The sequence below is a fragment of the Haemorhous mexicanus genome, chromosome 3 (assembly GCF_027477595.1).
Source record: "Haemorhous mexicanus isolate bHaeMex1 chromosome 3, bHaeMex1.pri, whole genome shotgun sequence".
Classification (NCBI taxonomy): domain Eukaryota; kingdom Metazoa; phylum Chordata; class Aves; order Passeriformes; family Fringillidae; genus Haemorhous; species Haemorhous mexicanus.
Genome location: NC_082343.1, coordinates 41,256,461 through 41,273,417, shown reverse-complemented (window position 1 = coordinate 41,273,417; position 16,957 = coordinate 41,256,461). Strand labels below are relative to the sequence as shown.

Below are 16,957 nucleotides of genomic sequence, written 5' to 3'. Positions count from 1 at the left end.
CAGGAATCCACAAGTGTTTCTTTCTGGAATTATATTCAGAATACAGTTTTGACATTAGGACCTGACTATTGATATAATGGGTATTAATAGCTTAAAATGGCAAGATCAATACCTTGGCTTGTTCTGCTTTCTACTATTTTCATATTGTTATTTCAGTGTTTTGCTAACTGTAATGTGATAGAAGTTTTTGGTCTTAGCGATTTATTCACCTTAATTAGATACTCTCAGACAATTTACTTGCTGCTGGATATTATGCATTCCTTTCCAAATAAAACAGAAACTTTACTTGTTTCCTTTCCAACTGCCTTTGCCATCCCTTGGGGTCTTGTTAAGCTGATTCGAGGATTTTGGTTTCTAGATCACAATGATTATGAAGTAAGTATGAAACAGTTGGGTTGGACCACACATTGCACTGCAGAGCTGTAATCAATAAAAATATTTTTAAAAATTGCTACTTAGGTGTTAGGAGCTGTTGGAGCACTAGAAGCTTTTTTTCAACACTGGTCTGACATCTTCAGCAACAAGTTATGATTTGAAATTTTGCTTTAACTACTTTGTCAGAAAATGATTAAAACAAAGGCATAATCAGCATAAATAATGCTTAATATTTGAATTTTCAAAGCAATCTCTGTTTTAGGAGGTTTTCAACCAACTGAAACAGTTGGGTACTGTTTCTAAAGGAGTGTTTTAGGTACTTGAAGCATGGAAACTGTGATGGTAACAGGAATATTTGAGACAAAAGACTGCAGGAGTTACTTTTCAACCTGTTGTTTCTAATGTTTTAGGTTGTTCTTTACCTGTCACTATAGGAACAGAATCATTTTGATTGTTGAGTAACTTATTATTTAGTGATGTATTTATAAATACATCACTAAATTTATATATTGTATGTATTCGTGAACTTAGAAAAATCTGAATTGTTCCTTTTAAGACATTCACATTTGTATGGCTGATTTTTTTTTCTTGCAAATACTGAAGAATTTTTACTGATGTGTCCTGGATGAAGTATTTTGTTATTTAGACATGTAAGTTGGTGTAACTCAGGTCCAGCCTTGCTGCAGAAAGTTTTGACTCTTGCATGGGTGTGTGTATCTATGATAACGAAGCTGTTCTCAACTTGTCCAGAATTCCCTGGCCCTGCTCTTCCATCCAGCTACACTCAAGACTGTGTCATGGCAACACATGAGGATAATCCAGTCCCTCATGTGCCAGGGAGAGCACAGGCGAGCCCTGAGGTACATGCAGATGATGAAGCCGTCGATGTCCAGCAGCAGTGAAGTGCGGCTGTTCCTCACCGTGTTGTTGTCCAACAGGTAAGGAAAACTCCACTGTTTTGGCATTCACATATCGGGAGATGTGGGGAACTGGTGACATGGAAAGGGGCTCCCCTCCATTTCCTTTGAGCTTTGAATGGATACCATCACTGTGGGGCATCTTTTGGGCCTCAGTGTTCCCATTCCTTTCTGTGTGCAAAACCTTAACTGCAGGTGCATGGTGGAGGCTTGGGGTCTGTTGCAGCAGCACACCACAAAGTTAAACATAGAAGAGCTGCTAAAGCACATGTATGAAATCTGTCAGGAGATGGGGCTGATGGAGGATTTGCTGAAGCTGCCTTTCACAGACACAGAAAAAGTGAGTTTGGAGAAGAAACCAAAAAATCTTGTCTGTTTGGCAAGAGAAGAGGCAGAATCGTAATGATGTTTGAAACGTGTTATTTCTCACAGGAGTGTTTGGAGAAGTTTTTACAGACCAAATCTGGTGTTCAGAATCATGAATTCCTCTTAGTCCACCATCTGCAGCGTGCCAACTACATCCCAGCACTCCAGCTGAATCAGTCCATGAAGGCCAATCTGATGGTAAGGGTAGCAGTCCTGCTGAGTGTGCAAGTTTCTGTCAGTGTGACTGATCACTTTTGATAGTCCTCAAGAAAAATCTTGCTTTGTCTTTTATACCACTCTTTGAAAGACTAGGAATGAGTTCCTCCATGTCAAGGTACAGCTGAACCTAAAAGGTGGCTGAAATAATTTTACTACTGCAAATTGCCATGTGAAGTTATAAATTAAATGTTCAGTGGTTGACTCCACTGAAAGTTTGTTTGTATCTGATGAAAAAATAAGTATCTTTTCTGCAATCCCATATCTTCATTGAGATCCTCAGATCCTGCTGTTATATATGGTTTAGCTAGGGAAGTTCTTTGTGTCAGTTTTTTCTGTGGAATAAAGAGTATGTTGTCTGTCACATCTTGTATCTTGCTTTTATTTGAGAGCAGTCTGGGTGATCAACAGGCCCAATATGTGTAGTGGGGTTTAGTTGTGGTTTTGGGGTTTTTATTTTCTCAAATTATAGCGCAAGCTCTCTCCAGTAGTTTCATGCTACCAATTTTATGACATAAATTCTAACCTATGTTTCTCAAAATATCCGGATCAAATTTTGCGTTATGTGAACTTCTCTTAGGGATCTCTGATGCAGGTGTTGTTTTTTGAAAGTGTATTTTTCCAGTAAATCAAACTTAAAAGGTAGTCTTGGAAGATTTAAGTGTGTGAAAACTGTGTTCCAGACAGAAGGTGTGTGTAGATTTTCTTGTTTTAATTTTCCCATCATTTTGTCCAACATAATTTGCAGTTGCCCTGTGTATTCAGTAATCTCAGACATCTGTATTTCATGATAGCCAGGGAAAGCCTGCTCTTCCATAAGCCATTTAAAAATTGCAGGTGTTAAGAAGTATGTAAGAATAATGCTCTGCAAAGTGCCAGAGTTCTTTTAACTAGGAGTTTTATGTTCTGCTTTTATTCCAATCTTCTTTGCACTTATCCAAAACTACCAGGTGAAATTGGTGTGTGCTGCTGGGTGGAACTTGCTGTGGCTGTGTGCAGCGGATTTGTTGTCCTATATCTGTAGAGCAAATTTAGGCCTTAGCTGTAAAGAGCAGAGACAGTCCTGTACAATGAACTTCTGGTGAATTGTTAACTTCTTGCTTTACACATTTCCTTTATCAGAATGGTCGTGATCCTCGTTTGAGAGAGAGAGCAGTAGCCAGAAATTCTCTATTAGACCAATATATCAAGATCCTTCCCACAGTTCAAAGGAAGCTGGCAGTAGAGAGAGCCAAGCCGTACCGTTTGCCTTCGTCGGTCTCAAGAGAAGGTAATTTTAGAGGTGGGAACTGGGATGTGCAGCTGGCCATCCCTTTGATTACACAAGGCTGATACTTTTCCCTCTTGTTTTACAGTCCCAAGGCCAAAGCCATTATCAACAGCAACAAGGCAGGCTAATGCAGGAAATGTGCATACAAGAACAAGTTTAATCACTAAAGTACTGTCCAGATTTAAAGAAGCATGGCTAGGAAACAGGACAACCAATTTCTCAGAATATAAGAAGTAAGCAGCCTTTTCATGAAGTTTAGCCTTGTACTATGTGTTTGAGGGGAGACAGAAAAAGGAGAGAAATCTGTTTGAATTATGTTAGTGTCTTGGTGTGAAGGTACATGTGAAAATAGCTTTGTTTTGCTTTTTTGCACATCAAATATACAACGTTTGAGACACAAGTCATCATAAGAACTATTTGGAGAAACAGACATTTCAGCTATGACAATCTTAGTTAGGCAAGTACATGTATTTACATTATGAGAAATGTGTTTTCAAAGTTTAAGACAGCTGAAACTAAAGCTTTGACTACCACCAAGCTCTTGGTGTACATACTTCGACAGATGAACAAAAAGAAGTGTCTGTCACTTCCATGTGGGCCTAATATATCACCCCAGCAGTGAGGGTTTACCTGTATTTCTTGTTCACTGAGTGTTCTTGTTGTCAGCATCACAGCATGCTTTTTTTTTTTTGTTTATTTATTGATGTTCCTAGTTTAAAATGAGTATTTTAACAGATTGCTGGATTTGGTGGTTCGTCCTATTCCTTCCCGCTCTGTGGCACAGGATGAGACCCAGCAGTCCCCATGCAGAGCTTCTACTTCTTTTGTGGCATCCAGCCCCCTGAGATCAAATACACATTGCTCCAGCTCCCAAAACAATCTGCCCAGAGCATCAGAATTGAATGTACTAGAAACTCCTCTTGTGGTCAAGGTTTGTATTTTAAAAACTCAGTAGCAGCCAACCAAACTAGAAGCTTGTGAGCTTTGTTTAAAAGGAAACCCCTGGATTCAAATTGTGAGGTATTTTTTGCATGCATGTAGTTATTGTATACACTGTCCTTTTCGCAGCAGTAAAATGGGAATAGAGGGAAAGTTTAGTTTTCATTTAATTGCAGCAGTCACTTTGTCCCACATCTTTGAGAAATACACTTGTTTTTATTGCATGGAACAAAGTTCAACCTGGACTTTTCAATCTATACTTAGCTGCCTAAAGATGCAATTTGTGGCCTAACCATGTCATTATTTAAGTGCCAAGTAACTTTATGTAGTTTGATGTGCATTTCTACAATCAAGAACTGTGCTTCAAATTCTTAATCCAATCACATGAATGACAACTGAGTAATGTCAGTGATGTCAGTCTCTGTCAGATTCAGTGATGACTCTCTGCAGCAGTTTTGCTTATCAGTTGATTGTGTTAAATTGTATTTCCAGTCACCGCCATCAAACTGTTACCACGCAAGGCAGTAACACCTGACAGGGCCCCTTGGTTCTGATCTTTTTGCCTTTGCCTACCTGAATGAAATCACTGTCATCTCCCTAAATAACAACCTTTTTCTTGTTAGGAAACATCATCTATACTATTGAACTAGCTTCATCCTTCTCCCTTCTAACTCTTTCAATACTGTAAAACATTTGAGCCGGGAAGACCTGAACAATGCTACATGAAGATATGTAGGTATTTTACAGCACTATCCCTTCATCTTGTGTGCAGATTAATTAATTAGTGCAGAAATAAGCTGTGGCTGTTGCTCTGTTGACTGGCATCTGGAATACAGTAATTGAAAATACTGCCTTGTGGAATAATGGTTGTGTGTCTTTTAAAAGAGCAGCATCGAAATTGCAAAAATTACTGGGCTAAGGAGAGAACATCGTAGACAACAAGATGCCATATTCTTGTTTCTTCAGGAAATTTGAAAAATAACCTTTCTGTTGTTATGGCTGAAGCTTTAAGCACTGGAGACCCAATTGTATTTTACCCTGTCAGAGGCAGGGGGTCACTCTGGCTGTGGAGCAGTGCAGAGGGCACTGCAATGTGACGGTAACCCCTGGTTACGTACACCTTGTGTTGGAAAACTGCTCCTGGTTGTGGGCAGTGGCAAATGGTCAGTTCTGAAGAGAAATATCAGAAACAGAGCATGTGAATTGCACACAGGGACTGCTCTCATCCCTGTGCCTCAAATACATAAACTCTCAGCTGTGAGGTAGTACAGAGGGTGTATGTATGTTTCACATTCAGGGCTGAGTGGAAGGGAAAAGCGGCTTTTCTGTGTCTTTAATTTCTTCTAATTCAGTGTGAAATTAGTCTGTTTGCTACTGAATAAAGCATTAACAGACATTTTTTAACTTTAGGTTGTTGAAGACAGTGCAGTGACAGCATAAACTTAAGAAGCAGCACCTAAAACCCCACCATATAGTGAACTACATCCATAAAGCAATCTTCAACACCGCTATGATACTATAAAGCATCAATTTGTATGTGATCTGCCTCAGAATAATAAAGGTCAGTGTGATGCAGCTGAGGGAAATAGAGACTTTTATGACTTTAAGTATCTCAGAGTAACTTTCATAGTTTTTACAAGTTCTACTGATACAACAAAAAAAGCCTTTACACGGAAACAGAATTTAATGTATTCACACTCCTGAAAATCATGAAGGTTACTTTTCAAATATTCCCGTGACTCAAAGTTTCCATTGCCCACAAATACAAACCCAGACAGTAGGACAAGACACTCTCATAATTCTTAGGCTAACAACAAAAAGCAGGCTTATCAACCACAGTATCAAGTAGTGTGAAACAGGCCAGTGCACCCAGAAGCTGGATCACATCAGGTCAGATTCCAAAAACAGTCAACAGAACAAGCCTCCTTCTTCACAGAAGCAAAAGCACAATACAGTTCATGACTACTTACCTAACTACAGAAACTACACATAGATCTGCACTAAGAACAATTATTAAATAAAGGAAAGATTAATTGAAGATGTAATAAAGACATATACCAAACACACATTAGGAATAACTAGTAGCTTATCTGCTAAGGCACTTCTGTTTCCAGGCTGCCTGCTTTACATAGTTGCAGAATGGGGCAAAGCAAGGCAGCTATGCTTACTTGTGAAGCAGATAGTACAGTGGGTCCATGAAGTAGGAACTTGAACTTAGATAATAAGATTAAGATTCCAGAATTAGTACCCAAGAAGTTACCAATTTAATATGTCTGTGAATTAATACCGACCCTTCAGGGGTTTGCTCACTATAGCAAATACTATTATAGCTTTTAACTCGAACTTTCTTCTGTGTCTGCTGCAAACAATAGCATAGTGAAACTGTTTTATGATTAGGCTTTTGCAGCCAAATGGGTTTTATTAGAGTTAGACCCAGGAAAGGGGTTAGTTCGTACAGTTATGTTCTGACTTCAGACTTCAGGCTTGCTAATAACAGAGAACTCAACACCACGCTTGTTGAGGCGATCAATCAGTTTTGTTTTCGAGAAGACAGCTCCTGGAGAATATACACCACCCCTGTTAGTGAAAATCAAAAAGGAGAAATGTTAGTGGCACAGTGATTGAGGGACACCTTTTTGTTAAGCTAGAGATGTACTTCCCTGACTAAGGAAGAAAAAGCCACTTAGTCCGAGAAGAGAGTGGGTGAGGAATTTGGCAGGGTGGTTATAATCACAGGTTCATTTCTGCATCCAGCAAGCTCTACAGAAACCACTCCATTAACTGAACATAAAGACATTGATGCCAAGGCCTGACTAAAAGCCTGTGACTACATCCTTTCAAACTGATGGGCTGGTGAAGAGCACGTGGCTTTAAATCAGCTTGCAGTGAACCATCTCCCTTGCACAGCCAGTTGGGTGAGGTAACACAAATCTACAGGGCTGATTAACTGTATTTTCAAAGAGAAACATTTGCACACAGCAGCTTTAAGGGAGAGCAAGCTGCTCAGCATGGGAAGGTACTTACCGTTTAGGCAGAGAAGCTGCATCTTCCAGAAGAGATAGAGCTGCTTGAACCATTGCAATTGGTGTAGCAACATATCCAGGCTCTGACAAAAAAAAAAACAAAACAAACCAAAACCCCCAATGAAATATGGTGCATTGAAATGTAGAAACTAATCCTGCTCTTCCCTACAGCATTCTGGAGAATAATGTGTTTGGCAATGAAAACAGCCTTTCCCATTTCAGAACAGCTTTTTTTACCTAGTAATCAGACCAAGTAGCTGGTGAAATCCTTAAGATCTAATCCAGACAAATACTGCTTCACATAATGGCCTCTAACCACACAACTGTGAGTGACCACATCATGGTGACAGAGGACTTTCTGACACAGCAATAGCTTTCCCCATCCTGCACACTTCAATTCAGAATTTTACCATGCAACACTTGCATTCTGCCACATCTCTAGTTATTTAAAGAAGCTGTGCTCCAGTAACTCATTTCTGAATGTACATTCTTGCTCTTTCCAAACTTCAGATGTCATGTCTCCTCAAGGACTGACCTGAACAAAAGTATATAATAGTCAGAAATTATACCACACCAGACCTGTTTAAGTTCACTCTCTGGAAACTGGAAATAAAGTACTAAGTCCAGGCTGTAACAACTAAAAACTATTCTTACAGCCCTCTTACTTCAAAAGGCCTGCTTTGCAAAAATGAAAATCAGACCAAGGAAAGTCAGAGGAAAGAGATTCACAAGAATGCAAGTGAACTGGCTATTTCAAAACCCAGGTCACAATGAATTCTAGTATCCAAGTTAATACACTGTAAAGGCTGTTGTCTTTGTTTCTGTTGCAAGTGCTTCTCAAAGGTGAAAGGGACAGCAGTGCAATCAGAAATGTATTTTAGAGCAGGGAATGCTAGGCAAAATACATACCTGGTCCTTTCACTTCAGTGCAGATCTTCACATTTGGTTTGCCATTCTGGGGATCTTGTCCCTCACTGTAACCCTCACCAAAAAAAGTCATTGTAAAAGAGGTTCCATCCATCTGTAGTGGACAAGACAAGCATGGTCACCAAAAGAGAAACTGATTGCTACCAGGAAAGCACAAGTAGTAAATAAAAGTATCCAAATTTTATATATCGAATCCTGCCAAATACTATAATCCATTTAAACATGAGAGGAGTTATTTTGAATTACTGCTAAAAAGGTATAATCTGAATTTTTAATTGCTTCCACTTGGTTGCACTGGCCTTGTACTAAAGTCTGTTTGTTTTCTCAGTACTTTCAGTCCTGGGTTTTTTGCTTATCAGTCTCCCTTGGTCATCAGCTTTGATAGAGTGCTCTGAGCCATCCATAGGAATACATCAGGCTCAGGCCCAGCAACGTTATCCATTTATTCCTCATAGGAGTTACACACACTTTGATGTCTAAAAGCAGAAGGCATAGTTAGTTAAATATCCAGTAACTAAACAGGCACACACAACATGCATTTGGACCTAGGGGGCAGTTGTATGAGTGGAGGCTGAGGTTACTTGGTCTGTTCAGCCTGGAGAAGAGGAGACTGAGGGGAGACCTCATTGTAGTTACACCTTCCTTGTGAGAGGAAGAGGAGGGGCAGGCACTCATCTCTGTGGTGCCAGTGACAGAACTCAAGGGAATGGCCTGGAGTTGTGTCAGGGAGGTTTAGGTTGGATATCAGGAAAAGGTTCTTCACCCAGAAGGTGGTTGGGCACTGAACAGGCTCCCCAGGGAAGTGGTCATAGCACCAGCCTCACAGTTCAAGAAGTGCTTGGATAGTGCTCTCAGGCACTTGGGGTGTGACTCTTGGGGTGTCCAGTGCAGGGCCAGGACTTGGACTGTGATGATCCTTGTGGATCTCTTCTAACTCAGAATATTCTGTGATTAATTTAGAAATTACTTCTTTGAGGCTAAGCAGTTGACTCTAAATTACTATTCCGCCATTACCACAACAAATGTATTCTATAACTGTGGTAGAAAACAATCAGTTACCTGCTTCTGGGTTGGTCCTTTCTTTGTGAAGCATCCAGCAGAGAAAAATTCTGGGTACTGTATGAATAGAGGAGAGAAAAAAAAAATAAAAGAAACAAAAGACCAACAGTAAATAAAAGGGAGAAAAAAAGATATCTCCAAACACTAAATTATTTTGGGTTTTGAAAACTTACTTTTGTCAGAAGTTTTCTTCCAAAGTTAAACTTCACCAGAAGAAGAAATAACATGCCCAGAAACATCAGCTTGATAACAGAGCCAAGACCACCTACAGTCACATAAGCACCATACTGGACCTGAAGCAAGAGTGTATTTTCAGTGATAGGATTTACATTAATTTTTTCCATCAACTGATTTTTATAAATCAATCTACCCCCTAAGTAAGATGCAGTTATTTTGTACAACATACATTGGTTTAAACAGGGCCTTAAACAATTGTCTTAGTTCTAAGGAACTGTTTGAAGAATGCTTCACTTCATCATTCATTCTGGGAAGACAAGGGAACTACAGAGTGAAGAGGGAGCAGACATGGTACACAAGAACAGAAAACTTTACAGAAAGATGTGTTTTGTCATCCAATTTCAGCCTTCTTTCCTAGGTCTTCCTTTTCTCCTTATGCTTTTTTTAAAGAGAAACTGAAATAGCAATGGCAAGCCTTTCTCATTTGTAGCTTTCAAGTGCATTTTTAAAGCACCATTTCACCCCTCATTGCTTAAATGATGCCTGTGATTCTGCACAGCAGTTATACAGATTGTTGTGCTCAACTCCTCTCAGGAAACCATGCAAAACAAAAATTAATCATCTTTTCCACCACCATTACTTCACATTGCCTTTACTCTGCACACTGGAGACCCAAGCACTAAAGATATAAATGAGCAGCATATGAATTCTGTATCAGAATATTGACTACAATATACTGAGCTGGCTATAGCTACCACAGACTACAATTATGATGCTTTTAGAAGCTCTGCTGATACAACAAGAAAAGTTTCTGCACAGAAGCAGAATTTAATATATTTATCATGAAGGCTACCTTTCAAATATTCCTGTGTGTTGGGGAAGATGAAAGAAGAAAGCCTTACAAATATGATTGCCTGGCAAAAGATTTTGAGAATATAGAAACTATAAGCGAGATTGAAATGAAAGCAAGCTTTGACATCCCTTAGTTACTGAACAACAGGAAAACAATGGTGTGGCCGGCTGAAGGTAATCCCCTTTGGATGATACAAGACCCTCTGCAAGCAGGCAGGTCCAAGGGTCAGAGCAGACCCTGCCAGCTTGGCAGAAGGGGTCCGAAGAGTAGGTTTTAGAGTTTAAAATGTAGCACAATATGGTAATGTAGTGATTCTTATAGGCTGTATGTAAATGCTATAGGATTTGTATGCTGTACTAGATTGGTTAGTGAGAATCAGAATATTCAACACAGAAGATGATTTATTGTATTGTAACGGGAACTTCGCTCTCTTATGCTCTTGCTTTTGCTCTTGTTCTCTTGCTTTTACTCTTGCTCTTAGCTCTTGCCTTTTTACGTTATTACCCTCTCATCCTTTCTCTTCTCTCGGGCCTGCTCCGAGCTGCAGCTGGCAGCTCCCAGCAGGGCCCTGTACCCACGCCCTTTGCAATAAACCGCAAGTTCCACGACTTGGCTTCAGAGATCTCTCGTCTCCATCCGTCCCGACCGTGCTACCCCCAGTCTCGCCTACACCTGTGACTCAAGGTTTCCATTCCCTACAAATATATACCCAGAAATCAGACAGCAGGAGAACCTGACATGACAATCTCATAACTATCATGTTACCAAAGGCAGGCTCACTAGCCACAGTCTCAAGTAGCATGAAACAGGCCAGTGCACAAATAACAGTAACTTACAGGCGTTTGCTGCAACTCGGTGTGCAAATAGCGCTGAGTCCGTTTCACAACAGAGCCATCAGATCCCATGAATGTAAGGCAGTACTCCTTGAATTCCGGACTGTAAAACATAAATCCTCTGCAAATGAAAAGAAAAATTAAGTCAGAAAAAAAAAAAGTTCCAATCTTCACACAAACTGAAAGAAACTGACCATAATGGCCTTACCATTATCAGTTTTCTCTCAAGAATTTTTCTGTCATTATCTCTTTTCACTGAAAGCAAGCAATTCCAAGTATATCCCTGGCTCACTCAAAATTCACTGCATATAATTTACTATATGCACTATATCAAGGATGAATTTGATAATCAATATAATAGTCTTTTCATTTTTTTCCCTCCATTCTACTAATTGCTTCTGAAATCAAGAGTTTCCCATGTCACTAGCAGTCCTTTAGAATGGATTAATTTTGAGACCCAGTAAATGCTGGGACATGTTCTCTTTCCAGTGAGATATGAACAAGTCAGTAAAACTGAACTTATCTTCAATTCTACTAGATGAGCATCTATGTGTTCATACTATACTAAAGTCCTAACTGCATCTTTTTAGTATTTAATACTGTAGCAATCTGTATCATAAATACTGGAACTGTTAGAAGACTGTATATTCCACATCTTATGCTTATACCTTTTTTTAAGCTTTGCACCAACTACTGGAACAGGGGCATATCCTATCTGTTTTCGAAGCTTCTTCAGGCTGGCTTCATCTGCAAGGCCATAGACAGCTGATTTCCAGGTCCCATCATGTACACCAAGACCCTTGTGACATACCATGAAACAATAATTAGTTCAGTACTTAAAGGTTTCATGGATTATTTTAATAATATTAGAATCACTGCATGTATTACAATCATTACACATAAATGTTATGATGATAGTGTATTGAAATGGTGTGGGTTGACCTTGGCTGGATGTCAGGTGCTTACCAAGACACTCCATAACTCTCCTCCTAGCTAAGATAGGGAGAGGAGAAAATAAGATGGAAAAATCCTTTGTGTGTAAAGATAAAGGCGAGTTAATAAAGCAAAAGCTGCATATGGAAGCAAAGGTGTAGTAGTAACAAATGCCTCCCCACCCCCCTACTCCCACCCTTCTCCCCTTTCCCTTAGCCTTTATTGCTGAGCAGAACTCACACAGTACGGAACATCCCTCTGGTCAGTCTGGGGCAGCTGTCCAGGCTATGTCCCCTCCCAGTATCCTGCCCACCCCAGCCCACGAGGTGAGGGGGGGGAATGCTGCAGAGACAGCCTGAGTGCTGTGCCAGCACCGCTCAGCAGCAGCCAGAACATTGCTGTGTCACTGACACCTCTGTAGCTGCCACACAAAGCTCAGCACTGTGAGGGCTGCCGTGGGGAAATGAACTCCAGATCAGCCAGACCTGACGCAATCTTTACCCCTCTTTCCACATGATCTGCAACATACTCAGGACCCACAGAATTTAATATATATCTGCAGCTTTTCTAAACATCTCAGCGTAGTTAATTCTCATTATTGAAATCCCTTCTTACCACCACTGTGAACTTATGTTATATATTTAAATATATGTCCTCGTATCCAACATATAGATTTATACATTCCCATGAACTACTGTCCCCTGTTGCTTAGCAGATATTACTCTCCCGTTCCATGGGCTTCCTCCACTCCTCCAGAAGTTTTTTAAGAACAAAAATGGTTTGTAAGCAAGATGGATACTCATGCCTGGAGCAGTAGTGTTTGGTTGTTGGGCATCAAGACTGACTTGGATCATTGTTGCATTGTTTTAACAACAGAATTAGAATTTTTACATATACTACACATTATTACAATTACTGTCCACAGGTATTATCATTACATGCATTAAAGTACATTGAAACAACCTTCCCCCCACCAACAAACAAACAACCCAAACAGCCTAACACTAGGATTACTGGCAATACACTCTGGACCTGTTACAGTTTCACCTGTGTAAGAATCCTTCCCACATGTCTGCAAAAGCAAATAGTTCTTGGAGCAGCTTACCAGAGCAAAGTGTAGGTAGACAGCTCTGCAAGCAGACCTTACAAAAGGGTGTTTGCTTAGGATACTTTTAGTAGCTCCTAAAGAATAAAGTTCTTAGACTTATCAAAGACCTGCCAGCTTGCTCCTTGGTCTGACTTAATGTAGCAACAGTTATTCTGAGAGGCTGTGGTGATGTTATCGCAAATACTCCTGAGTTTCAGGAAGGAAGAAACCAACTAACCTCAGGCCCAGATTTCACCGACAGGAAACTCTCAACAGCAGTTAAGGTACCTGTAAGGGAGGGGAAAATATTACATATTTTCAATATTGGATATTGGCATATGCTATCATTAGTCTGCAAAGCCAGAGAAAGCTCTGGTGGACTCAAACCAGCAGGCCACTGACATTATCAGCTAAAAAAGCAGAGTTACATCTTTATCTCAAAGTAATGTAATATTAAGATGCACAGCTATTTGAGTTAGCAAATATTACATTTCTTGTGTAAATTACTTCAATACAGGTCGCTAGTATTACCTCTATTCATTACATTTTTTCATGTATCTAATGAATGAGATAATGTAAAAAATTCATTGAAAAAAAAAGGAAAGTAATATTGAGAGCCACATTTAGTTTTCCTCCAGGTTTCAAAAAAAAGGATGATGTAGGCTGTGAAAGCAAACATGAACTTAAAAATTTTGTTACACCCAAACTACAAAAAACCCACCACCAAAACAAAAACAACCCACAACCCTCCCAAAAACCCAAAACACAGAAAATATTTAATTTTAGCATAGTTTAAAACAGTGTTCTGCAAAGAATGCTTAGTTTGATGAACAGAAGAACAACACAATGCCTCCAAATCCTGATTTGTTTTGCTTTGCTTAGTTCCTTCTGAGACTGGAAAACCGTATTTGTGTGGATAAATTTCAATATAGCAAGCAACTGGATATACAGAGGTAATGCCATAAAGTCAAACTAGGAAGAGATAAAAGACATCTATTCAAAACAGGTATCAAACATCAAATTACAACCTCATGAACATCCAGATACTCATTTCCATACCTTGTTTCTCTTCCAGTCAGATCTGAATTGAGGTTTCTTACACTGAATGCTGACTCAAATGTAAATCTATCCCATTTAGCAGCCTTTTTAATAGTCCATAAAAGCAAAACATTTGGATATTATTATGGGCCCTCCCAACTGAAAGTCAGACCTGATGAACAGAGTATCCTCATCTGGGATCAGGATCAAATACTATTTACATAGAATTAAATCCTCTCACATATTTTCTTGAAGATATTTCAGTTACCCTCTAGCTGCTATAAAAGTAAAAGGCAATGCTACTTACACTGACAAAACAGCTTTTCAGAGCTTGCAGTTGAAAAAGGAAACTTGGGAAACCTGGCACCCCCCAGTCTGTGGACCCCTTCCCACTGTGTCTTCCCTACAAGATTCTCACTGCACAAGAGGCAATTGTGCTGAGGCTGCCTAGGGACATCCACACATTGGCTGAGCAGCCTGCTGCTTACAGCTGAACATTCTGTCCTCTCAGATTCACAGAATATCCTGAGCTGGAGGGGACCCGTGAGCACCATCGAGTGAATGGCCCTCGTGGGGATGGAACCCACAAGCTCGGGATTATTAGCCTGCTCTGAACAACTGGGCTCATCACGGGGCCCTCTCCCTCTTGGTCAGCATCGGGACCATGACTCCTTCCCTACCCAATGACCCATCCAGTGGGAATATGACACTCAATTTCTCTCTACCACATTTGGTTGAAACTGGTCACCTGGTAAAGGCAGGTAAAAAGAGACACTGAAAGAGTTTCCACGGTACCACTGCTGCTTTAGGAAACCAGATGAGAGCATAATCTGCATTCTTTTTCCACCATAAAAAAACACTTATTCTAGTCACCTTTCAGCTTATCTCTGGTGTACAGTACTCCCATATCCGCTGGTATGGAGTCAAAGCCACAGCTTCCAATGACATATACTCCCTTTTCTGCAGCTCTCTCATTGTATTTCAGGTACATTCCTTCCAGAAACTGAAACACAGCCAGAACAAATATTTTAAGCTGAAATTCATTCTTGGCCATACCCAATATCAGCCATCAGCCCTTCACTGTCACATCATAGCACCCTCCATGCTTCAAACCACTTACAAGTATCTTTGACAGATATATATGATTCCTGGTCTGTAGTATGAAAGTTTCACAGCAGTGAAAAGAAAAGTACAAAATTCCTATGTAGTATCAAAACAGAGGCTTGAAGCATATTCAGCAATTTGGGACTTCCACAGAGACCCAAAGAGGCTGTCTTAAAAGCAACAAAACAATATAACCAAGTATAATGTACCTTAAAATAATTACTGCATCTTGAAATTGTAGATCAGGAGGCAGAATTTGTCTTCATGTTCAGAAACATGAAGCAGAAACATGAAATAACTAAACAAACATTCCTTTTTCAGAGCCTTGCTATAAGGTGATGTTTTTCAACCATCACATACCTGGGGTTCTCCACTAATGTCAATGCAGCTTGCACCATTTTCAACACAAGCTTCGACCACAGGTTCTCCAAAGAATCTATACTATAGAAGGAAAGAACACCAGAATGTAACAAAAGAAAACCCACAAGCCACAACTCACCCAAGTGTGCTTTCCCTAAAATGTATCTCTGCAATAAAAGTGAACCTGGTGGCTATTGATTTTTCTAAGTGGGGCTAAAATGAAAGAGCACTTCTATTTCTTGGGAGTGCGGGGAGAAGAAAACATAAACATCACTGCTGCCAGTGGAGCTTGCTGCAAACTACTGCACCTGATTTCTCTCATGAAATCAGATCAGATCACCAAGACCAACTGAATACTGCCACTAAATAATTTCACTTTACACTTTCTGCACTCTTATTATCAGCATATTCTCTACTTAAACACTGAATTTCAAAGCCATGGTCATGACCCAACTTCCACCTCACACACTCTGATGCTCTCCGAATGCACTGGAAATGCTGCCACTCTAAGTTTTAAAAGGGCCAAGCGCTTCTGGCAGCAAGCCTGTGGGCCCCTTTTCCAGCTCCGTGCTTAACCCTAGCAGCACTGACACTTTGGCCCAACCCAAAACGCTGCGCCAGACTTTACCATCAGTATCTCAGGCTGCCTGTGAAAGACTGAAAACCAACTCCGCTGCATTTCAGTGCGGACACCTATCCGTGAACAGCACCACCTGCGACGGCGGTGGGAGACCCTTCGGCCACTGCAGTGCACAGCTGTACTGGGAACTCCGGGCTCGAGTTCCACCAGCTGCGCTGTCCCTGCGCGGCCGCGGCAGCTCCCCGTGCCCAGGTCCGGCGCAGGCAGCCCGGCCCCCCGCAGCGAGGCGCGACCCGGGGGCGGACAGGCCGCGGGGGCACCGCCCCGCCCGCATCCCGCACTCACCGGGCCCACGCAGTTGAGCACCACTCGGGTCTGCTTCGCCATGGCGGCCAGCGAGCCCGCGTCGCCCACATCGCAGAGCAGCACGCCGACCTCCTCCCCGGGCGCCGCCTTCCCTGCGCACCGGAGACCGCCGTCACTGACACCGCTCCGCCCGGGACGAGCCCCCTCGTCCCCGGCGCAGCGCCGGGGCTCGCCCCGCTTCTCTCCTCAGCCCTTGCCCGCACACCCGACCCGCTGCGCCTCCCCAGGCAGCGGCGCTGCGCCCCGGTCCCGGCCGCGGCCCGTACCCAGCCGCTCGGCCGCCCGATCCAGCACCGCCTGCAGCTTCTCGCGGCTCCGCCCGGCCACGGCCCAGCGCAGGCGGCCGCTGCACAGCTGCCCCTCGCCGGCGGCCGTCGCCGCCGCCGCCCGCGCCACCTCCTCCACCACGAACTGGCCGGTGAAGCCCGACGCGCCGAACACCACGATGTCGTAGACCCGCCCGGCCGCCATGGCGCTACTGCGGACCGCCATGGGGCGAGCAGCCTTCGTACTGGCGGCGGCGCCGGGCAGCGC

General features: G+C 41.8%; 2 protein-coding genes across 2 annotated transcripts in view; one reads left to right on the top strand and one right to left on the bottom strand.

Annotated features, from left to right (window-relative positions):
* The window catches only part of LOC132324880 (protein ELYS-like), a 26,786-nt gene extending 16,056 nt beyond the window's left edge, over positions 1 to 10,730 (top strand). Inside the window, exons 20-25 of the mRNA XM_059841480.1 lie at positions 229 to 375; positions 1,126 to 1,313; positions 1,488 to 1,632; positions 1,725 to 1,856; positions 2,997 to 3,144; positions 3,230 to 10,730. Of these exons, the coding sequence (XP_059697463.1) occupies positions 229 to 375; positions 1,126 to 1,313; positions 1,488 to 1,632; positions 1,725 to 1,856; positions 2,997 to 3,144; positions 3,230 to 3,381 (912 nt within the window). The 3' untranslated portion in view covers positions 3,382 to 10,730. The remainder of the gene's footprint in view (positions 1 to 228; positions 376 to 1,125; positions 1,314 to 1,487; positions 1,633 to 1,724; positions 1,857 to 2,996; positions 3,145 to 3,229) is intronic.
* Positions 5,749 to 16,957, bottom strand: SCCPDH (saccharopine dehydrogenase (putative)). The gene is made up of 12 exons (XM_059841479.1): positions 16,690 to 16,957; positions 16,403 to 16,515; positions 15,478 to 15,558; positions 14,887 to 15,016; positions 13,214 to 13,263; positions 11,624 to 11,754; positions 10,959 to 11,076; positions 9,266 to 9,385; positions 9,093 to 9,149; positions 8,016 to 8,127; positions 7,108 to 7,189; positions 5,749 to 6,660 (listed from the first exon to the last, which is right to left on the bottom strand). The coding sequence occupies exons 1-12, from the start codon at positions 16,913 to 16,915 to the stop codon at positions 6,555 to 6,557; spliced, it is 1,326 nt and encodes a 441-aa protein (XP_059697462.1). The 5' UTR covers positions 16,916 to 16,957; the 3' UTR covers positions 5,749 to 6,554.

What these genes read in the sequence shown, in the direction of transcription:
- SCCPDH (XM_059841479.1), bottom strand. Translation starts at nt 16,915, where the DNA reads ATGGCGGTCCGCAGTAGCGCCATGGCGGCCGGGCGGGTCTACGACATC. An exon ending in ACATTAGTGGAGAACCCCAG is followed by an intron (nt 15,017 to 15,477) that starts GTATGTGATGGT and finishes GCTGTGTTTCAG; the next exon opens with TTTCTGGAAGGAATGTACCT. An exon ending in CCGAGTTGCAGCAAACGCCT is followed by an intron (nt 9,386 to 10,958) that starts GTAAGTTACTGT and finishes CTCTTGCTTCAG; the next exon opens with GTCCAGTATGGTGCTTATGT.